General features: G+C 39.2%; 1 protein-coding gene across 1 annotated transcript; it reads left to right on the top strand.

Moving 5' to 3' along the window:
* The first annotated feature begins 9,039 nt into the window (after window positions 1–9,039).
* On the top strand, window positions 9,040–23,459 carry LOC145952126 (uncharacterized). The gene is made up of 9 exons (XM_083064356.1): window positions 9,040–9,102; window positions 9,211–9,919; window positions 10,022–10,131; window positions 10,297–10,592; window positions 11,055–11,183; window positions 12,888–13,255; window positions 15,447–15,625; window positions 15,734–19,778; window positions 21,527–23,459. The coding sequence occupies exons 1-9, from the start codon at window positions 9,040–9,042 to the stop codon at window positions 21,568–21,570; spliced, it is 5,943 nt and encodes a 1,980-aa protein (XP_082920482.1). The 3' UTR covers window positions 21,571–23,459.
* The last annotated feature ends 1,054 nt before the right edge of the window (window positions 23,460–24,513 follow it).

Genomic DNA, 24,513 nt, shown 5'->3' with positions numbered 1-24,513 from the left:
GATCTTGGTCTTTAAGTCCACAATTCTGGAAAGAAAGTAGCGGAAGGAAGGTAGATTCGGATTAACCAAACCTTAGATGGAAGCACTCAAGCTAGGAGTGCAAGGGATTGCTCACGGATTAGCTTTAGAAGTGGCGGATTCCTAAAGCTAAGCTAAGCAACTAAAGAGACTATTGGAGAGAAAATGGCTGAAGAATATATTCAGATTTCTCTCTGCTCAAAAGTGAATAGACAAGGAGGGGAATTGACTTGTAACATCCCAGTTTTTATTATTATTATATGGTATTTGGTCATAATTTTGTGATTATATTTTACTTCAATTGTAGCTAATTCACATTTCATTTATGCTTAATTGTAGGCTTTAGAAATATGTGTGTTGTTGGGTTTAATTAGATAGTTGTGTATTTTTTTGTTTCTCGCTAAGCTGACTGGCAAGCCTCGGTTTTTGGGGCAGAACCTGGGCTCTAGTTATCCAAATGATACAAACTTTGTGACAATGGAAATCTAAGAGAAAACCCTACAACTTTCATGAAGAATCCATTTTCACATTCTGTCGTATAGAAGGTCAAAATCGGAATTTTATTTGTTAAAATCGTTTCTCGCTGGGCTGTTTGACAAGTCTCGGTTTTTGGGGCATAACTTGGGCTGTGATTGTCCAAATGATGCACACTTGGTGGCTATGGAAAGATAAGAGAAAAATATAAAACTTTCATGAAGTAGCTATTCGCAAATTCGGCCGTCTAGAAGGTCAAATTCGGTGGTCAAAAATCGGTGCGGAAAAGAATATGGCATCCAACTCATCCCATTTCGTTTTGTCTAAGATTTTTTCATTATTTTCCATTTTTTTAATGTTCTATGGAGGCTATAAATAGGCCTTCACTTCTCCATTGCAAACCATCCCTCAATTCTCATTCTCTCTTCTCTTATACTCTCTTCTTCTCCTCTTCTTCTCTTTGAAGACCTAGAGGAATCCATAGGAGGTGGTTCTACCCTAGTAGAAGGAGCCTAGAGGAGGAAGCTCTTCTTTAGTTTCAGCGCCTGTTATCCAGGTAAGGGGGGAGTGAGAAACCTCGCTCTGGGTGTGGGATTGTATGCTGGGTAGTGGGATTGGCCCCCAATCCTGTGTTTGTTGTATGTCATATTGTTTGTATGTTCTAATTGCTGGGTTAATATGTGTGTATGAATAGAAATTCTGTTGAGATTATGATTGTGAAAGTTATGAATATGATATGATAATGTGAATGTGATGTTTCTAATGATATGATGTGATGATAATGTGATATAATGTGATGATAATGTGATATGATGTGATGATGAAATATGATGTGAAATGGCCATAAGATAGATAATGTGATAATGTGACAATGAGATATGAAATGTGATAAAGAGAAATGACCATGGAAAGTGATAAAGTGATATGAGAATGCATAGAGTCTTGTTTGACATGCATCATTTGCATAAAGTGATAAGGGTACGATATGGAATACGCCGCTAGAGAAGGCCCCCTAGTGTAAAAACTGTGGGGATCAGTCCTTGGGGATGACTCGGTTTGGAAGTCCCAGTCTCGCCCATTGTGTGCATGGGATGTATCTTGCGCGGCTTAGCTATCCCGACGAGACTCTGGTAGTATGTCCTTCTAGTGAGAGTGCGCAGAGGTTGTGTCCCGGCATGTACTCCTAGACTACTCTTTGTGTATTGCTAGCGGCAATATACTACGTGATAAGTGACTGGCGCCACATGCATGATAAAATGTAGTCCGTGTCTATACATGTGTCTTTTGATGTTATATGACAAATGAATATGCCTTGAATGAGTAAGATGTGATATTGTTATTAATCTATGTTATACATATTTTGTTTGTGCTTGGCTATCTGGTATATATTTCTACACTGTGAGCCGAGTGAGATGTTTTCTCACTCCCTTTTTCTTTGTGTTGTTTTTCTCTGACTGTTATACAGATGATTATCAGTATGAGGCTGAGAATGTTGGTCGTGAAGCTTAGGCTTCTTTATGGGCTATGCTCTGATAGGACATGTGACATCGGGGCATAGATAAGATTAGATTAGGATGTTAATGTTATTATTTTGGAAACTTGAGATTTATTTCTTTGTAATTTCTGCTGATTGTGTTTGTTAAAAAATGTGATACTCTTTAAACATGTTTGATTATTAAATGTTATATTTAAATTTATTGAGTTATGATATGCGGGGTAGAGGGTGTCACATTTAGTGGTATCAGAGCAGGTCGATCAAATCGACCGTGAGTTATGAGTCTACTGTGCTTGTGTGATAGTTGAGAAATTTATACTAGCATGATGGTTGATTATGTTTGTTGTCATGTGTACTATTTTCTTAGATTATGGCTGGTAGAAATGATCGTGCAATTGCTGATGCTCTTCAAGCGTTAGCACAAGCCGTGAGTAACAATAATAGGGCTGAAATCACTCCTAACTGGTTAGGGCGATTTCAACAAAATAATCCACCTACTTTCCAAGGAGGATATGACCCAGATGTTGCGATGAATTGGCTAATGGAAATCGAAAAGATTTTTAATGCCATGGAGTGTCCTTTCGCTCAGAAGGTGAGGCTGTCTACCTTCATGTTGACTGCTGATGCCCATTTTTGGTGGGAAGGAGCTCTTCAAAGGATGATTGATGGAGGAGTGCAATTGAATTGGGACAACTTCAAGAGAGTCTTCCTCGAAAAGTATTTCCCGGATGATGTAAGAAGCCAGAAAGAAGTTGAATTTCTCGAGCTGAAACAAGGAAATGATACAGTGGCAGAGTATGCTGCAAAATTTGATGCCTTGGTTCGCTATTGTACTCATTACCATGGTGAGGGTGGTGAAAGGGCTAAGTGTATTAAGTTCGTGAATGGCCTTCGTCCGGAGATAAAAACAGCAATTAATTATCAAGAGATCTATCACTATCCAACGCTTGTCAACAAGAGTAGAATCTATGATCGTGATAATCGTGCACGTGCTAGTTTCTACAAAGGGGCTGGAGGTCCTATACGTGCTGCAGGTTCTAGTGCTCTGGGTAAGAGTAAGCCTTACTCTGTTCCTACCAAAATTCAAGGAAATCATGCTAAGAGTAGATCCGTTGCTAGAAATTCTTTCGTAAGTGGTGCTGCTAGTGTAGGAGGCTCTGTTTCTACCCCTACTAATCGATGCAAGAAATGTGGGCTGCGTGGGCATGAACACTATAACTGTCCCGACAAAGAAATAACATGTTTCAATTGCAATGGCAAAGGTCATATTAGTACTCAGTGTCCACAATCGCCAAAGCAACGTATGATGGGAACAGGAGCTAATTCTCAACCTAAACGTCCAACAACTACTGGAAGAGTATTTGCTCTTAGTAGTGCTGAAGCTACTCAGTCCGATAATTTAATACAAGGTATTTGTTTCATAGCTAAGAATCCTTTGGTTGTACTGTTTGACTCTGGTGCAACTCATTCTTTCATTTCTTTTGCCTGTGTCCAAAAATTGAAATTGCCAGTGTCTTATTTGAGCTATGATCTAGTTGTAGAAACTCCCACAGAAGGTCCCATATCTACTTCTAGTATTTGCCTCAAATGCCCAATTGCTATTTCTGAAAGACAGTTTCTGGTTGACCTTATCTGTTTGCCTCTTAGTCAACTCGATATCATTCTTGGAATGGACTGGTTATCTTCCAATCATGTCCTACTAAATTGTTTTGAAAAATCCATATCTTTTGGTGAGAATAAGGGCGCAGAGTTTTTAAGTGCTAACAAAATAAAAACTTGTTTAAAGGAAAATGAAAAGGTTTACATGATTCTCGCCTGTTTAACTCTTGAGAAAGACCATGAGCCTAGTAAGATTCCCATAGTAAGAGAGTTTCCGGAAGTTTTCCCTAAGGACATATCTAGCTTACCACCTGAGAGGGAGATTGAGTTTTCCATAGACTTAGTACCTGGTACTGCACCCATATCCATAGCACCTTATAGAATGTCCCCTAAGGAGTTAGCTGAACTCAAGAAACAAATAGAAGAACTTCAAGAGAAACAATTCATTAGACCTAGTGTCTCACCTTGGGGAGCGCCTGTTTTGTTGGTCAAGAAGAAAGATGGGAGCATGAGGTTGTGCGTAGACTATAGGCAACTAAATAAAGTAACCATCAAGAATAAGTATCCATTGCCTAGAATAGATGACCTTATGGACCAGCTAGTTGGGGCTTGTGTGTTTAGTAAGATAGATTTGAGATCAGGTTATCACCAAATCCGAGTGAAATCCGAGGATATCCCAAAGACTGCTTTTAGAACCCGCTATGGGCACTATGAGTATTTAGTTATGCCTTTCGGTGTAACTAATGCACCTGGAGTATTCATGGATTATATGAATAGGATCTTTCACCCCTATTTGGATAGATTTGTAGTAGTCTTCATAGATGACATCCTTGTATATTCTAAGACTAAGGAAGAACATGCTGAACACCTTAGGATTGTCCTTCAAACCCTTAAGGAGAAGCAGTTATATGCTAAATTGTCTAAGTGTGAATTCTGGCTCAATAGTGTAAGCTTTTTGGGACATGTGATTTCTGAAGGAGGGATAGCTGTAGACCCTTCTAAGGTAGAAGCTGTACTTGAGTGGAAAACACCTAAGTCAGTTTTTGAGATCAGGAGTTTTCTGGGGTTAGCTGGGTATTATAGGAGGTTTATAGAGGGTTTTTCTAAATTAGCATTACCTTTGACCAAATTGACTAGGAAGAATCAACCTTTTGTGTGGGACTCTAAGTGTGAAGAGAACTTTCAGGAACTTAAGAGGAGGTTAACTAGTGCCCCTATTTTAGCATTACCTGACCCTAATGAAACCTTTGTAGTGTATTGTGATGCCTCTAAGATGGGTTTAGGAGGGGTACTTATGCAGAAGGGAAAGGTAATAGCCTATGCTTCTAGGCAATTGAAAATCCATGAACAAAACTACCCTACCCATGACCTTGAATTAGCTGCAGTAGTATTTGTTCTTAAGTTGTGGAGGCATTACTTGTTTGGGTCTAGATTTGAAGTTTTTAGTGATCATAAGAGCCTTAAGTACTTATTTGACCAAAAAGAACTAAATATGAGGCAGAGGAGATGGTTAGAGTTCCTTAAGGATTATGATTTTCAATTAAATTACCACCCTGGCAAGGCTAATGTTGTAGCTGATGCTCTGAGTAGAAAATCCTTGAGAATCTCTTCTTTGATGATTAAGGAGTTGCACATGATTGAAGAGTTTAGAGATATGAGCTTAGTGTGTGAACTGACCTCTAGGAGTATTAAGTTGGGAGCCTTGAGAGTGACTAATAACTTGATAGATGAGATTAGAAAAGGTCAGAAAGCAGATCCTTTCTTATTGAGTCAAGTAGAGAAGTTGAATCAAGGTGTGGAAAGTGAGTTTAAAGTTGGAGTAGATGGGGTGTTAAGATTTAAGGACAGGTTATGCATTCCTAGTGTGCCTGAGCTTAAGAAAGCAATCCTAGAAGAAGGTCATAGGAGCAGCCTTAGTATCCATCCAGGAGCCACTAAGATGTACCAAGACCTTAGGAAAATGTTCTGGTGGCCTAAGATGAAGAGGGAGGTAGAGGAATTTGTGTATGCTTGCTTAGTATGTCAGAAAGCTAAAGTAGAACACCAGAAACCTTCAGGTCTGCTACAACCTTTAGATGTGCCTGTGTGGAAATGGGATAGCATCTCGATGGATTTTGTAGTAGGATTACCTAGGACAAGGAAGCACTTGGATGCTATATGGGTCATTGTGGATAGATTAACTAAGTCTGCCCATTTTATTCCCATTAACATTAGATACCCTTTGGAGAGATTAACCAAGTTGTACATAGGTGAGATTGTAAGGTTGCATGGGGTTCCTACTAGTATAGTTTCTGATAGAGATCCTAGGTTCACCTCTAGATTTTGGGAGAGCTTGCATAAGGCGTTAGGCACTAAGCTTAGGTTGAGTTCAGCATATCACCCCCAAACAGATGGCCAGACTGAGAGGACCATACAATCCTTAGAAGACTTGTTGAGAGCTTGTATCTTAGAACATGGAGGTACTTGGGATAGTTTCCTACCTTTGATAGAGTTTACCTACAATAATAGCTACCATTCCAGTATTGGGATGGCACCCTATGAGGCTTTGTATGGTAGGAGATGTAGAACACCTTTGTGTTGGGTAGAACCTGGAGAGAGTGCCATTTTGGGACCTGAGATAGTTCAACAAACCACCGAAAAGGTTAAGATGATCCAGGATAAAATGAGAGCGTCCCAAAGTAGACAAAAGAGCTACTATGATAAAAGAAGGAAAGACCTTGAGTTTAAAGAGGGAGATCATGTATTCCTTAAAGTAACTCCTTGGACTGGAATTGGTAGAGCACTTAAATCTCGCAAACTTACTCCAAGATTCATTGGTCCCTACCAGATCCTTAAAAGAGTTGGTGATGTAGCCTACCAAATTGCGTTACCTCCATCCCTATCAAATCTTCATGATGTCTTCCATGTTTCTCAACTTAGAAAATACATTCATGACCCATCTCATATTGTGGAACCCGACAACATTCAGTTAAAGGATAACCTCACTTATGAAACCATACCTTTGAGAATTGAGGACAAGAGGGTAAGGCAACTAAGAGGTAAGGAAATTCCTTTAGTCAAAGTTGTTTGGGGAGGAAACTTTGAAGAAGACGCTACATGGGAACTAGAAAGCAAAATGCGGGAAGCTCATCCATTCATGTTTTCAGGTAAATTTCGAGGACGAAATTTCTTAAAGGAGGGGAGAATTGTAACATCCCAGTTTTTATTATTATTATATGGTATTTGGTCATAATTTTGTGATTATATTTTACTTCAATTGTAGCTAATTCACATTTCATTTATGCTTAATTGTAGGCTTTAGAAATATGTGTGTTGTTGGGTTTAATTAGATAGTTGTGTATTTTTTTGTTTCTCGCTAAGCTGACTGGCAAGCCTCGGTTTTTGGGGCAGAACCTGGGCTCTAGTTATCCAAATGATACAAACTTTGTGACAATGGAAATCTAAGAGAAAACCCTACAACTTTCATGAAGAATCCATTTTCACATTCTGTCGTATAGAAGGTCAAAATCGGAATTTTATTTGTTAAAATCGTTTCTCGCTGGGCTGTTTGACAAGTCTCGGTTTTTGGGGCATAACTTGGGCTGTGATTGTCCAAATGATGCACACTTGGTGGCTATGGAAAGATAAGAGAAAAATATAAAACTTTCATGAAGTAGCTATTCGCAAATTCGGCCGTCTAGAAGGTCAAATTCGGTGGTCAAAAATCGGTGCGGAAAAGAATATGGCATCCAACTCATCCCATTTCGTTTTGTCTAAGATTTTTTCATTATTTTCCATTTTTTTAATGTTCTATGGAGGCTATAAATAGGCCTTCACTTCTCCATTGCAAACCATCCCTCAATTCTCATTCTCTCTTCTCTTATACTCTCTTCTTCTCCTCTTCTTCTCTTTGAAGACCTAGAGGAATCCATAGGAGGTGGTTCTACCCTAGTAGAAGGAGCCTAGAGGAGGAAGCTCTTCTTTAGTTTCAGCGCCTGTTATCCAGGTAAGGGGGGAGTGAGAAACCTCGCTCTGGGTGTGGGATTGTATGCTGGGTAGTGGGATTGGCCCCCAATCCTGTGTTTGTTGTATGTCATATTGTTTGTATGTTCTAATTGCTGGGTTAATATGTGTGTATGAATAGAAATTCTGTTGAGATTATGATTGTGAAAGTTATGAATATGATATGATAATGTGAATGTGATGTTTCTAATGATATGATGTGATGATAATGTGATATAATGTGATGATAATGTGATATGATGTGATGATGAAATATGATGTGAAATGGCCATAAGATAGATAATGTGATAATGTGACAATGAGATATGAAATGTGATAAAGAGAAATGACCATGGAAAGTGATAAAGTGATATGAGAATGCATAGAGTCTTGTTTGACATGCATCATTTGCATAAAGTGATAAGGGTACGATATGGAATACGCCGCTAGAGAAGGCCCCCTAGTGTAAAAACTGTGGGGATCAGTCCTTGGGGATGACTCGGTTTGGAAGTCCCAGTCTCGCCCATTGTGTGCATGGGATGTATCTTGCGCGGCTTAGCTATCCCGACGAGACTCTGGTAGTATGTCCTTCTAGTGAGAGTGCGCAGAGGTTGTGTCCCGGCATGTACTCCTAGACTACTCTTTGTGTATTGCTAGCGGCAATATACTACGTGATAAGTGACTGGCGCCACATGCATGATAAAATGTAGTCCGTGTCTATACATGTGTCTTTTGATGTTATATGACAAATGAATATGCCTTGAATGAGTAAGATGTGATATTGTTATTAATCTATGTTATACATATTTTGTTTGTGCTTGGCTATCTGGTATATATTTCTACACTGTGAGCCGAGTGAGATGTTTTCTCACTCCCTTTTTCTTTGTGTTGTTTTTCTCTGACTGTTATACAGATGATTATCAGTATGAGGCTGAGAATGTTGGTCGTGAAGCTTAGGCTTCTTTATGGGCTATGCTCTGATAGGACATGTGACATCGGGGCATAGATAAGATTAGATTAGGATGTTAATGTTATTATTTTGGAAACTTGAGATTTATTTCTTTGTAATTTCTGCTGATTGTGTTTGTTAAAAAATGTGATACTCTTTAAACATGTTTGATTATTAAATGTTATATTTAAATTTATTGAGTTATGATATGCGGGGTAGAGGGTGTCACATTTAGTGGTATCAGAGCAGGTCGATCAAATCGACCGTGAGTTATGAGTCTACTGTGCTTGTGTGATAGTTGAGAAATTTATACTAGCATGATGGTTGATTATGTTTGTTGTCATGTGTACTATTTTCTTAGATTATGGCTGGTAGAAATGATCGTGCAATTGCTGATGCTCTTCAAGCGTTAGCACAAGCCGTGAGTAACAATAATAGGGCTGAAATCACTCCTAACTGGTTAGGGCGATTTCAACAAAATAATCCACCTACTTTCCAAGGAGGATATGACCCAGATGTTGCGATGAATTGGCTAATGGAAATCGAAAAGATTTTTAATGCCATGGAGTGTCCTTTCGCTCAGAAGGTGAGGCTGTCTACCTTCATGTTGACTGCTGATGCCCATTTTTGGTGGGAAGGAGCTCTTCAAAGGATGATTGATGGAGGAGTGCAATTGAATTGGGACAACTTCAAGAGAGTCTTCCTCGAAAAGTATTTCCCGGATGATGTAAGAAGCCAGAAAGAAGTTGAATTTCTCGAGCTGAAACAAGGAAATGATACAGTGGCAGAGTATGCTGCAAAATTTGATGCCTTGGTTCGCTATTGTACTCATTACCATGGTGAGGGTGGTGAAAGGGCTAAGTGTATTAAGTTCGTGAATGGCCTTCGTCCGGAGATAAAAACAGCAATTAATTATCAAGAGATCTATCACTATCCAACGCTTGTCAACAAGAGTAGAATCTATGATCGTGATAATCGTGCACGTGCTAGTTTCTACAAAGGGGCTGGAGGTCCTATACGTGCTGCAGGTTCTAGTGCTCTGGGTAAGAGTAAGCCTTACTCTGTTCCTACCAAAATTCAAGGAAATCATGCTAAGAGTAGATCCGTTGCTAGAAATTCTTTCGTAAGTGGTGCTGCTAGTGTAGGAGGCTCTGTTTCTACCCCTACTAATCGATGCAAGAAATGTGGGCTGCGTGGGCATGAACACTATAACTGTCCCGACAAAGAAATAACATGTTTCAATTGCAATGGCAAAGGTCATATTAGTACTCAGTGTCCACAATCGCCAAAGCAACGTATGATGGGAACAGGAGCTAATTCTCAACCTAAACGTCCAACAACTACTGGAAGAGTATTTGCTCTTAGTAGTGCTGAAGCTACTCAGTCCGATAATTTAATACAAGGTATTTGTTTCATAGCTAAGAATCCTTTGGTTGTACTGTTTGACTCTGGTGCAACTCATTCTTTCATTTCTTTTGCCTGTGTCCAAAAATTGAAATTGCCAGTGTCTTATTTGAGCTATGATCTAGTTGTAGAAACTCCCACAGAAGGTCCCATATCTACTTCTAGTATTTGCCTCAAATGCCCAATTGCTATTTCTGAAAGACAGTTTCTGGTTGACCTTATCTGTTTGCCTCTTAGTCAACTCGATATCATTCTTGGAATGGACTGGTTATCTTCCAATCATGTCCTACTAAATTGTTTTGAAAAATCCATATCTTTTGGTGAGAATAAGGGCGCAGAGTTTTTAAGTGCTAACAAAATAAAAACTTGTTTAAAGGAAAATGAAAAGGTTTACATGATTCTCGCCTGTTTAACTCTTGAGAAAGACCATGAGCCTAGTAAGATTCCCATAGTAAGAGAGTTTCCGGAAGTTTTCCCTAAGGACATATCTAGCTTACCACCTGAGAGGGAGATTGAGTTTTCCATAGACTTAGTACCTGGTACTGCACCCATATCCATAGCACCTTATAGAATGTCCCCTAAGGAGTTAGCTGAACTCAAGAAACAGATAGAAGAACTTCAAGAGAAACAATTCATTAGACCTAGTGTCTCACCTTGGGGAGCGCCTGTTTTGTTGGTCAAGAAGAAAGATGGGAGCATGAGGTTGTGCGTAGACTATAGGCAACTAAATAAAGTAACCATCAAGAATAAGTATCCATTGCCTAGAATAGATGACCTTATGGACCAGCTAGTTGGGGCTTGTGTGTTTAGTAAGATAGATTTGAGATCAGGTTATCACCAAATCCGAGTGAAATCCGAGGATATCCCAAAGACTGCTTTTAGAACCCGCTATGGGCACTATGAGTATTTAGTTATGCCTTTCGGTGTAACTAATGCACCTGGAGTATTCATGGATTATATGAATAGGATCTTTCACCCCTATTTGGATAGATTTGTAGTAGTCTTCATAGATGACATCCTTGTATATTCTAAGACTAAGGAAGAACATGCTGAACACCTTAGGATTGTCCTTCAAACCCTTAAGGAGAAGCAGTTATATGCTAAATTGTCTAAGTGTGAATTCTGGCTCAATAGTGTAAGCTTTTTGGGACATGTGATTTCTGAAGGAGGGATAGCTGTAGACCCTTCTAAGGTAGAAGCTGTACTTGAGTGGAAAACACCTAAGTCAGTTTTTGAGATCAGGAGTTTTCTGGGGTTAGCTGGGTATTATAGGAGGTTTATAGAGGGTTTTTCTAAATTAGCATTACCTTTGACCAAATTGACTAGGAAGAATCAACCTTTTGTGTGGGACTCTAAGTGTGAAGAGAACTTTCAGGAACTTAAGAGGAGGTTAACTAGTGCCCCTATTTTAGCATTACCTGACCCTAATGAAACCTTTGTAGTGTATTGTGATGCCTCTAAGATGGGTTTAGGAGGGGTACTTATGCAGAAGGGAAAGGTAATAGCCTATGCTTCTAGGCAATTGAAAATCCATGAACAAAACTACCCTACCCATGACCTTGAATTAGCTGCAGTAGTATTTGTTCTTAAGTTGTGGAGGCATTACTTGTTTGGGTCTAGATTTGAAGTTTTTAGTGATCATAAGAGCCTTAAGTACTTATTTGACCAAAAAGAACTAAATATGAGGCAGAGGAGATGGTTAGAGTTCCTTAAGGATTATGATTTTCAATTAAATTACCACCCTGGCAAGGCTAATGTTGTAGCTGATGCTCTGAGTAGAAAATCCTTGAGAATCTCTTCTTTGATGATTAAGGAGTTGCACATGATTGAAGAGTTTAGAGATATGAGCTTAGTGTGTGAACTGACCTCTAGGAGTATTAAGTTGGGAGCCTTGAGAGTGACTAATAACTTGATAGATGAGATTAGAAAAGGTCAGAAAGCAGATCCTTTCTTATTGAGTCAAGTAGAGAAGTTGAATCAAGGTGTGGAAAGTGAGTTTAAAGTTGGAGTAGATGGGGTGTTAAGATTTAAGGACAGGTTATGCATTCCTAGTGTGCCTGAGCTTAAGAAAGCAATCCTAGAAGAAGGTCATAGGAGCAGCCTTAGTATCCATCCAGGAGCCACTAAGATGTACCAAGACCTTAGGAAAATGTTCTGGTGGCCTAAGATGAAGAGGGAGGTAGAGGAATTTGTGTATGCTTGCTTAGTATGTCAGAAAGCTAAAGTAGAACACCAGAAACCTTCAGGTCTGCTACAACCTTTAGATGTGCCTGTGTGGAAATGGGATAGCATCTCGATGGATTTTGTAGTAGGATTACCTAGGACAAGGAAGAACTTGGATGCTATATGGGTCATTGTGGATAGATTAACTAAGTCTGCCCATTTTATTCCCATTAACATTAGATACCCTTTGGAGAGATTAACCAAGTTGTACATAGGTGAGATTGTAAGGTTGCATGGGGTTCCTACTAGTATAGTTTCTGATAGAGATCCTAGGTTCACCTCTAGATTTTGGGAGAGCTTGCATAAGGCGTTAGGCACTAAGCTTAGGTTGAGTTCAGCATATCACCCCCAAACAGATGGCCAGACTGAGAGGACCATACAATCCTTAGAAGACTTGTTGAGAGCTTGTATCTTAGAACATGGAGGTACTTGGGATAGTTTCCTACCTTTGATAGAGTTTACCTACAATAATAGCTACCATTCCAGTATTGGGATGGCACCCTATGAGGCTTTGTATGGTAGGAGATGTAGAACACCTTTGTGTTGGGTAGAACCTGGAGAGAGTGCCATTTTGGGACCTGAGATAGTTCAACAAACCACCGAAAAGGTTAAGATGATCCAGGATAAAATGAGAGCGTCCCAAAGTAGACAAAAGAGCTACTATGATAAAAGAAGGAAAGACCTTGAGTTTAAAGAGGGAGATCATGTATTCCTTAAAGTAACTCCTTGGACTGGAATTGGTAGAGCACTTAAATCTCGCAAACTTACTCCAAGATTCATTGGTCCCTACCAGATCCTTAAAAGAGTTGGTGATGTAGCCTACCAAATTGCGTTACCTCCATCCCTATCAAATCTTCATGATGTCTTCCATGTTTCTCAACTTAGAAAATACATTCATGACCCATCTCATATTGTGGAACCCGACAACATTCAGTTAAAGGATAACCTCACTTATGAAACCATACCTTTGAGAATTGAGGACAAGAGGGTAAGGCAACTAAGAGGTAAGGAAATTCCTTTAGTCAAAGTTGTTTGGGGAGGAAACTTTGAAGAAGACGCTACATGGGAACTAGAAAGCAAAATGCGGGAAGCTCATCCATTCCTGTTTTCAGGTAAATTTCGAGGACGAAATTTCTTAAAGGAGGGGAGAATTGTAACATCCCAGTTTTTATTATTATTATATGGTATTTGGTCATAATTTTGTGATTATATTTTACTTCAATTGTAGCTAATTCACATTTCATTTATGCTTAATTGTAGGCTTTAGAAATATGTGTGTTGTTGGGTTTAATTAGATAGTTGTGTATTTTTTTGTTTCTCGCTAAGCTGACTGGCAAGCCTCGGTTTTTGGGGCAGAACCTGGGCTCTAGTTATCCAAATGATACAAACTTTGTGACAATGGAAATCTAAGAGAAAACCCTACAACTTTCATGAAGAATCCATTTTCACATTCTGTCGTATAGAAGGTCAAAATCGGAATTTTATTTGTTAAAATCGTTTCTCGCTGGGCTGTTTGACAAGTCTCGGTTTTTGGGGCATAACTTGGGCTGTGATTGTCCAAATGATGCACACTTGGTGGCTATGGAAAGATAAGAGAAAAATATAAAACTTTCATGAAGTAGCTATTCGCAAATTCGGCCGTCTAGAAGGTCAAATTCGGTGGTCAAAAATCGGTGCGGAAAAGAATATGGCATCCAACTCATCCCATTTCGTTTTGTCTAAGATTTTTTCATTATTTTCCATTTTTTTAATGTTCTATGGAGGCTATAAATAGGCCTTCACTTCTCCATTGCAAACCATCCCTCAATTCTCATTCTCTCTTCTCTTATACTCTCTTCTTCTCCTCTTCTTCTCTTTGAAGACCTAGAGGAATCCATAGGAGGTGGTTCTACCCTAGTAGAAGGAGCCTAGAGGAGGAAGCTCTTCTTTAGTTTCAGCGCCTGTTATCCAGGTAAGGGGGGAGTGAGAAACCTCGCTCTGGGTGTGGGATTGTATGCTGGGTAGTGGGATTGGCCCCCAATCCTGTGTTTGTTGTATGTCATATTGTTTGTATGTTCTAATTGCTGGGTTAATATGTGTGTATGAATAGAAATTCTGTTGAGATTATGATTGTGAAAGTTATGAATATGATATGATAATGTGAATGTGATGTTTCTAATGATATGATGTGATGATAATGTGATATAATGTGATGATAATGTGATATGATGTGATGATGAAATATGATGTGAAATGGCCATAAGATAGATAATGTGATAATGTGACAATGAGATATGAAATGTGATAAAGAGAAATGACCATGGAAAGTGATAAAGTGATATGAGAATGCATAGAGTCTTGTTTGACATGCATCATTTGCATAAAGTGATAAGGGTACGATATGGAATACGCCGCTAGAGAAGGCCCCCTAGTGTAAAAACTGTGGGGATCAGTCCTTGGGGATGACTCGGTTTGGAAGTCCCAGTCTCGCCCATTGTGTGCATGGGATGTATCTTGCGCGGCTTAGCTATCCCGACGAGACTCTGGTAGTATGTCCTTCTAGTGAGAGTGCGCAGAGGTTGTGTCCCGACATGTACTCCTAGACTACTCTTTGTGTATTGCTAGCGGCAATATACTACGTGATAAGTGACTGGCGCCACATGCATGATAAAATGTAGTCCGTGTCTATACATGTGTCTTTTGATGTTATATGACAAATGAATATGCCTTGAATGAGTAAGATGTGATATTGTTATTAATCTATGTTATACATATTTTGTTTGTGCTTGGCTATCTGGTATATATTTCTACACTGTGAGCCGAGTGAGATGTTTTCTCACTCCCTTTTTCTTTGTGTTGTTTTTCTCTGACTGTTATACAGATGATTATCAGTATGAGGCTGAGAATGTTGGTCGTGAAGCTTAGGCTTCTTTATGGGCTATGCTCTGATAGGACATGTGACATCGGGGCATAGATAAGATTAGATTAGGATGTTAATGTTATTATTTTGGAAACTTGAGATTTATTTCTTTGTAATTTCTGCTGATTGTGTTTGTTAAAAAATGTGATACTCTTTAAACATGTTTGATTATTAAATGTTATATTTAAATTTATTGAGTTATGATATGCGGGGTAGAGGGTGTCACATTTAGTGGTATCAGAGCAGGTCGATCAAATCGACCGTGAGTTATGAGTCTACTGTGCTTGTGTGATAGTTGAGAAATTTATACTAGCATGATGGTTGATTATGTTTGTTGTCATGTGTACTATTTTCTTAGATTATGGCTGGTAGAAATGATCGTGCAATTGCTGATGCTCTTCAAGCGTTAGCACAAGCCGTGAGTAACAATAATAGGGCTGAAATCACTCCTAACTGGTTAGGGCGATTTCAACAAAATAATCCACCTACTTTCCAAGGAGGATATGACCCAGATGTTGCGATGAATTGGCTAATGGAAATCGAAAAGATTTTTAATGCCATGGAGTGTCCTTTCGCTCAGAAGGTGAGGCTGTCTACCTTCATGTTGACTGCTGATGCCCATTTTTGGTGGGAAGGAGCTCTTCAAAGGATGATTGATGGAGGAGTGCAATTGAATTGGGACAACTTCAAGAGAGTCTTCCTCGAAAAGTATTTCCCGGATGATGTAAGAAGCCAGAAAGAAGTTGAATTTCTCGAGCTGAAACAAGGAAATGATACAGTGGCAGAGTATGCTGCAAAATTTGATGCCTTGGTTCGCTATTGTACTCATTACCATGGTGAGGGTGGTGAAAGGGCTAAGTGTATTAAGTTCGTGAATGGCCTTCGTCCGGAGATAAAAACAGCAATTAATTATCAAGAGATCTATCACTATCCAACGCTTGTCAACAAGAGTAGAATCTATGATCGTGATAATCGTGCACGTGCTAGTTTCTACAAAGGGGCTGGAGGTCCTATACGTGCTGCAGGTTCTAGTGCTCTGGGTAAGAGTAAGCCTTACTCTGTTCCTACCAAAATTCAAGGAAATCATGCTAAGAGTAGATCCGTTGCTAGAAATTCTTTCGTAAGTGGTGCTGCTAGTGTAGGAGGCTCTGTTTCTACCCCTACTAATCGATGCAAGAAATGTGGGCTGCGTGGGCATGAACACTATAACTGTCCCGACAAAGAAATAACATGTTTCAATTGCAATGGCAAAGGTCATATTAGTACTCAGTGTCCACAATCGCCAAAGCAACGTATGATGGGAACAGGAGCTAATTCTCAACCTAAACGTCCAACAACTACTGGAAGAGTATTTGCTCTTAGTAGTGCTGAAGCTACTCAGTCCGATAATTTAATACAAGGTATTTGTTTCATAGCTAAGAATCCTTTGGTTGTACTGTTTGACTCTGGTGCAACTCATTCTTTCATTTCTTTTGCCTGTGTCCAAAAATTGAAATTGCCAGTGTCTTATTTGAGCTATGATCTAGTTGTAGAAACTCCCACAGAAGGTCCCATATCTACTTCTAGTATTTGCCTCAAATGCCCAATTGCTATTTCTGAAAGACAGTTTCTGGTTGACCTTATCTGTTTGCCTCTTAGTCAACTCGATATCATTCTTGGAATGGACTGGTTATCTTCCAATCATGTCCTACTAAATTGTTTTGAAAAATCCATATCTTTTGGTGAGAATAAGGGCGCAGAGTTTTTAAGTGCTAACAAAATAAAAACTTGTTTAAAGGAAAATGAAAAGGTTTACATGATTCTCGCCTGTTTAACTCTTGAGAAAGACCATGAGCCTAGTAAGATTCCCATAGTAAGAGAGTTTCCGGAAGTTTTCCCTAAGGACATATCTAGCTTACCACCTGAGAGGGAGATTGAGTTTTCCATAGACTTAGTACCTGGTACTGCACCCATATCCATAGCACCTTATAGAATGTCCCCTAAGGAGTTAGCTGAACTCAAGAAACAGATAGAAGAACTTCAAGAGAAACAATTCATTAGACCTAGTGTCTCACCTTGGGGAGCGCCTGTTTTGTTGGTCAAGAAGAAAGATGGGAGCATGAGGTTGTGCGTAGACTATAGGCAACTAAATAAAGTAACCATCAAGAATAAGTATCCATTGCCTAGAATAGATGACCTTATGGACCAGCTAGTTGGGGCTTGTGTGTTTAGTAAGATAGATTTGAGATCAGGTTATCACCAAATCCGAGTGAAATCCGAGGATATCCCAAAGACTGCTTTTAGAACCCGCTATGGGCACTATGAGTATTTAGTTATGCCTTTCGGTGTAACTAATGCACCTGGAGTATTCATGGATTATATGAATAGGATCTTTCACCCCTATTTGGATAGATTTGTAGTAGTCTTCATAGATGACATCCTTGTATATTCTAAGACTAAGGAAGAACATGCTGAACACCTTAGGATTGTCCTTCAAACCCTTAAGGAGAAGCAGTTATATGCTAAATTGTCTAAGTGTGAATTCTGGCTCAATAGTGTAAGCTTTTTGGGACATGTGATTTCTGAAGGAGGGATAGCTGTAGACCCTTCTAAGGTAGAAGCTGTACTTGAGTGGAAAACACCTAAGTCAGTTTTTGAGATCAGGAGTTTTCTGGGGTTAGCTGGGTATTATAGGAGGTTTATAGAGGGTTTTTCTAAATTAGCATTACCTTTGACCAAATTGACTAGGAAGAATCAACCTTTTGTGTGGGACTCTAAGTGTGAAGAGAACTTTCAGGAACTTAAGAGGAGGTTAACTAGTGCCCCTATTTTAGCATTACCTGACCCTAATGAAACCTTTGTAGTGTATTGTGATGCCTCTAAGATGGGTTTAGGAGGGGTACTTATGCAGAAGGGAAAGGTAATAGCCTATGCTTCTAGGCAATTGAAAATCCATGAACAAAACTACCCTACCCATGACCTTGAATTAGCTGCAGTAGTATTTGTTCTTAAGTTGTGGAGGCATTACTTGTTTGGGTCTAGATTTGAAGTTTTTAGTGATCATAAGAGCCTTAAGTACTTATTTGACCAAAAAGAACTAAATATGAGGCAGAGGAGATGGTTAGAGTTCCTTAAGGATTATGATTTTCAATTAAATTACCACCCTGGCAAGGCTAATGTTGTAGCTGATGCTCTGAGTAGAAAATCCTTGAGAATCTCTTCTTTGATGATTAAGGAGTTGCACATGATTGAAGAGTTTAGAGATATGAGCTTAGTGTGTGAACTGACCTCTAGGAGTATTAAGTTGGGAGCCTTGAGAGTGACTAATAACTTGATAGATGAGATTAGAAAAGGTCAGAAAGCAGATCCTTTCTTATTGAGTCAAGTAGAGAAGTTGAATCAAGGTGTGGAAAGTGAGTTTAAAGTTGGAGTAGATGGGGTGTTAAGATTTAAGGACAGGTTATGCATTCCTAGTGTGCCTGAGCTTAAGAAAGCAATCCTAGAAGAAGGTCATAGGAGCAGCCTTAGTATCCATCCAGGAGCCACTAAGATGTACCAAGACCTTAGGAAAATGTTCTGGTGGCCTAAGATGAAGAGGGAGGTAGAGGAATTTGTGTATGCTTGCTTAGTATGTCAGAAAGCTAAAGTAGAACACCAGAAACCTTCAGGTCTGCTACAACCTTTAGATGTGCCTGTGTGGAAATGGGATAGCATCTCGATGGATTTTGTAGTAGGATTACCTAGGACAAGGAAGAACTTGGATGCTATATGGGTCATTGTGGATAGATTAACTAAGTCTGCCCATTTTATTCCCATTAACATTAGATACCCTTTGGAGAGATTAACCAAGTTGTACATAGGTGAGATTGTAAGGTTGCATGGGGTTCCTACTAGTATAGTTTCTGATAGAGATCCTAGGTTCACCTCTAGATTTTGGGAGAGCTTGCATAAGGCGTTAGGCACTAAGCTTAGGTTGAGTTCAGCATATCACCCCCAAACAGATGGCCAGACTGAGAGGACCATACAATCCTTAGAAGACTTGTTGAGAGCTTGTATCTTAGAACATGGAGGTACTTGGGATAGTTTCCTACCTTTGATAGAGTTTACCTACAATAATAGCTACCATTCCAGTATTGGGATGGCACCCTATGAGGCTTTGTATGGTAGGAGATGTAGAACACCTTTGTGTTGGGTAGAACCTGGAGAGAGTGCCATTTTGGGACCTGAGATAGTTCAACAAACCACCGAAAAGGTTAAGATGATCCAGGATAAAATGAGAGCGTCCCAAAGTAGACAAAAGAGCTACTATGATAAAAGAAGGAAAGACCTTGAGTTTAAAGAGGGAGATCATGTATTCCTTAAAGTAACTCCTTGGACTGGAATTGGTAGAGCACTTAAATCTCGCAAACTTACTCCAAGATTCATTGGTCCCTACCAGATCCTTAAAAGAGTTGGTGATGTAGCCTACCAAATTGCGTTACCTCCATCCCTATCAAATCTTCATGATGTCTTCCATGTTTCTCAACTTAGAAAATACATTCATGACCCATCTCATATTGTGGAACCCGACAACATTCAGTTAAAGGATAACCTCACTTATGAAACCATACCTTTGAGAATTGAGGACAAGAGGGTAAGGCAACTAAGAGGTAAGGAAATTCCTTTAGTCAAAGTTGTTTGGGGAGGAAACTTTGAAGAAGACGCTACATGGGAACTAGAAAGCAAAATGCGGGAAGCTCATCCATTCCTGTTTTCAGGTAAATTTCGAGGACGAAATTTCTTAAAGGAGGGGAGAATTGTAACATCCCAGTTTTTATTATTATTATATGGTATTTGGTCATAATTTTGTGATTATATTTTACTTCAATTGTAGCTAATTCACATTTCATTTATGCTTAATTGTAGGCTTTAGAAATATGTGTGTTGTTGGGTTTAATTAGATAGTTGTGTATTTTTTTGTTTCTCGCTAAGCTGACTGGCAAGCCTCGGTTTTTGGGGCAGAACCTGGGCTCTAGTTATCCAAATGATACAAACTTTGTGACAATGGAAATCTAAGAGAAAACCCTACAACTTTCATGAAGAATCCATTTTCACATTCTGTCGTATAGAAGGTCAAAATCGGAATTTTATTTGTTAAAATCGTTTCTCGCTGGGCTGTTTGACAAGTCTCGGTTTTTGGGGCATAACTTGGGCTGTGATTGTCCAAATGATGCACACTTGGTGGCTATGGAAAGATAAGAGAAAAATATAAAACTTTCATGAAGTAGCTATTCGCAAATTCGGCCGTCTAGAAGGTCAAATTCGGTGGTCAAAAATCGGTGCGGAAAAGAATATGGCATCCAACTCATCCCATTTCGTTTTGTCTAAGATTTTTTCATTATTTTCCATTTTTTTAATGTTCTATGGAGGCTATAAATAGGCCTTCACTTCTCCATTGCAAACCATCCCTCAATTCTCATTCTCTCTTCTCTTATACTCTCTTCTTCTCCTCTTCTTCTCTTTGAAGACCTAGAGGAATCCATAGGAGGTGGTTCTACCCTAGTAGAAGGAGCCTAGAGGAGGAAGCTCTTCTTTAGTTTCAGCGCCTGTTATCCAGGTAAGGGGGGAGTGAGAAACCTCGCTCTGGGTGTGGGATTGTATGCTGGGTAGTGGGATTGGCCCCCAATCCTGTGTTTGTTGTATGTCATATTGTTTGTATGTTCTAATTGCTGGGTTAATATGTGTGTATGAATAGAAATTCTGTTGAGATTATGATTGTGAAAGTTATGAATATGATATGATAATGTGAATGTGATGTTTCTAATGATATGATGTGATGATAATGTGATATAATGTGATGATAATGTGATATGATGTGATGATGAAATATGATGTGAAATGGCCATGAGATAGATAATGTGATAATGTGACAATGAGATATGAAATGTGATAAAGAGAAATGACCATGGAAAGTGATAAAGTGATATGAGAATGCATAGAGTCTTGTTTGACATGCATCATTTGCATAAAGTGATAAGGGTACGATATGGAATACGCCGCTAGAGAAGGCCCCCTAGTGTAAAAACTGTGGGGATCAGTCCTTGGGGATGACTCGGTTTGGAAGTCCCAGTCTCGCCCATTGTGTGCATGGGATGTATCTTGCGCGGCTTAGCTATCCCGACGAGACTCTGGTAGTATGTCCTTCTAGTGAGAGTGCGCAGAGGTTGTGTCCCGGCATGTACTCCTAGACTACTCTTTGTGTATTGCTAGCGGCAATATACTACGTGATAAGTGACTGGCGCCACATGCATGATAAAATGTAGTCCGTGTCCATACATGTGTCTTTTGATGTTATATGACAAATGAATATGCCTTGAATGAGTAAGATGTGATATTGTTATTAATCTATGTTATACATATTTTGTTTGTGCTTGGCTATCTGGTATATATTTCTACACTGTGAGTCGAGTGAGATGTTTTCTCACTCCCTTTTTCTTTGTGTTGTTTTTCTCTGACTGTTATACAGGTGATTATCAGTATGAGGCTGAGAATGTTGGTCGTGAAGCTTAGGCTTCTTTATGGGCTATGCTCTGATAGGACATGTGACATCGGGGCATAGATAAGATTAGATTAGGATGTTAATGTTATTATTTTGGAAACTTGAGATTTATTTCTTTGTAATTTCTGCTGATTGTGTTTGTTAAAAAATGTGATACTCTTTAAACATGTTTGATTATTAAATGTTATATTTAAATTTATTGAGTTATGATGTTGGTGGTACTATAGAAATTGGCGCAATATATGACATGCGATGCCATGCCCAGGACTGTAATAATGATGCATAATCACCTATTGTTCTGCTCGTAACATTTGTGGCTTTACACATTTCCCTGTATAACATAGCTAAACAAGCAAATCCCCAACTATATCGTCGTGTTCTTCTAAGATTTATTAATAAAGATAAATATATAAGATGTACCTTATTGCCTATTTTGTCAGGCATCAAAACACCTGATAGAGCCAAGTAGGTGAGATGAAGTGATGGTTCCTCCTTAATTGGTTCTGCAAATGATCTTGGTCTTTAAGTCCACAATTCTGGAAAGAAAGTAGCGGAAGGAAGGTAGATTCGGATTAACCAAACCTTAGATGGAAGCACTCAAGCTAGGAGTGCAAGGGATTGCTCACGGATTAGCTTTAGAAGTGGCGGATTCCTAAAGCTAAGCTAAGCAACGAAAGAGACTATTGGAGAGAAAATGGCTGAAGAATATATTCAGATTTCTCTCTGCTCAAAAGTGAATAGACAAGGAGGGGAATTGACTTATATAGGCCACAGACTTAAGGAGAAGTGGCGCCAACCATGAGTAGCCAAAGTTGGCGCCAAGTTTGAATTCAAATTTAAAATTTGAATTCAAACTTGGACGTCCAAGCATTGTCACCCATGTGACCGTCCTCATCTAGAAGCTTAATTACATTTAAATGTAATTTAGAGTTCATTTGAGTAAGCACATGTGCAGCCACCTTTGGCTCAAAATATGTGACTCAAATGCAACTTTAATTACTCTTAAATGACATTAAGTTTCTATGGTCCATGCCTATTAAGTATTCCCTTGAAATTCCTACTCTAATGGCCTAAATACAATCACCAACCAAAAGGAAAAATTACAAGAATTAAAATGAGCCCCATATTGGGTACCAAAAGCCCAAAACTCCTATACTAAAGGTCCAAAATACAAGACCAAAAAAAAAATGAAACCTATAATAATATAATATATACAATGTAGATCTCAAGATGTGGCCCATGTAGAAATCAACTTGGGCCCACCAAGCCCAATGGGCCCATTGGGCTTTGAACTAGCCAAAAATCTTCATGTCTAGTCCATTCCTCTTGGATCCTTCAAAGTGTCACCTCTTGCTGTAACACCCAACTTTTATTATTTTATTATTATTATTATAATATTATTATTAAAGGTATTTTCGTAAATTTATTAAAGTTATAGGGGTAATTTGGTAACTTGAAACGGGCTGTTCCAAAAGTGGAATGGGCTGTTCCAAGAATTAAAAATGTTTTGTTTTTGTTGTCCCAGAACGGGCCTGGAACGGACTGTTCTGGTGTGGAGAACGAGCCGTTCCGGAGGGAGAACGGGCCGTTCTGCTGAGATTGAGAATGGGTCGTTCTGGTTTCAGAACGGACCGTTCTGCTTTTTGGGAACGAGCCGTTCCGATTTTGGAACGGGCCGTTCTAGCTGAAAATTTTGCCCATGTTTGAAGGATCCGGAACGGGCCGTTCCGAAATCAGTACGGGTCGTTCCGGGTGCGTCAGATTGCCTATAAATAGGAGGCAGGGGGGTGAAAATTTTATACTGAAGTGAGAAGTGAAATCTTAGAGAGAGAAAGAGGTAGAGAGAGAGAGAGAAAGAGAGAGAGAGAGAGATAGAGAGAGAGAGAGAGAGGGAGAGAGAGAAAGAGAAAGAAAGAGAGAGAGAAAGGAGGAGGGAATCCAGAGGAGGAGGCGTTGCCCAAGTTCAACTTCGCTTATCCAGGTAAGGGGGGGAGTGAGAAACCTCGCTCGGGGTGTGGGGATAATTGTTGGATAGTTTGTTTGTCGGATTGTCCCCCAATCCCTTGCCGTTGTGCCGTCTTATTTTCTATTTGCTCTACTTTATTCCTTGTTGGAAATAATAAATGATTATGTAATCCCAATCCCTTGTCGTTGTTCTGTTTGATTTTCTATTTACTCTACTTTATTTTTGTTGAAGGTGCCGTTATTCTGTCTGATTTTCTATTTATTCTACTTTGTTCTTTGTTGAAAGTGATAAATGAGTATGAAATTAATGTTAATAATAAATGAGTTTTAATATGAATAAGAATGCTCTCTGAATCTCTATGAATACCTATGCGGACCTTATGAGGAGTATTTATGACATGACCATGGAAATATGGACAATGACATGAGACCTAAGAATGAACTGAGACCTAAGAATGGACTATTGAGACAAGCTGCGATAATAAGAATATGAAAAATAATGACATGATATATTTGATGAAATCTTGTAATAAGTTAAATATTGAGTCAATGAAATAATGATTGTATGACATGCATCATATGCATATATGACTCCAGGTGTGCCGTTGAGGCCGCATACCAGTGATGCTAACAAAGGTGTACCTTAGGGTCACTGGTGATGTAACATGCTAACAAGGTGTACCTTAGGGTCACTGGTGATGTAACATGCTAACAAAGTGTACCTTAGGGTCACCGGTGATGTAACAAGCTAACAAGGTGTACTTTAGGGTCACCGGTGATGTAACAAGCTAACAAGGTGTACCTTAGGGTCACTAGTGATGTAACCAGGTGTACCTTAGGGTCACCAGTGATGTAACCAGGTGTACCTTTGGGTCACCAATGATGATATGTGAAACTTCCTTATGGCGCCACATGCATGTATTTATGAGTCGAGTCCAGGACATCATAGCATGATAAATAAATATGTATGTGATATTGATTATTTATGT

Source organism: Cajanus cajan, chromosome 9 (assembly GCF_000230855.2).
Source record: "Cajanus cajan strain Asha chromosome 9, NIPB_CcT2T_4, whole genome shotgun sequence".
NCBI lineage: Eukaryota > Viridiplantae > Streptophyta > Magnoliopsida > Fabales > Fabaceae > Cajanus > Cajanus cajan.
The sequence above is the reverse complement of the archived record's forward strand: the minus strand, read 5'-3'. Positions and strand labels throughout refer to the sequence as shown.

Coding starts and splice junctions, on each gene's coding strand:
- LOC145952126 (XM_083064356.1), top strand. CDS start 9,040: ATGAATTGGCTAATGGAAATCGAAAAGATTTTTAATGCCATGGAGTGT. Junction 10,132..10,296: donor TTTCTGAAAGACAGTTTCTG/GTTGACCTTATC, acceptor ACTTGTTTAAAG/GAAAATGAAAAGGTTTACAT. Junction 13,256..15,446: donor TCATCCATTCCTGTTTTCAG/GTAAATTTCGAG, acceptor ATGCTCTTCAAG/CGTTAGCACAAGCCGTGAGT.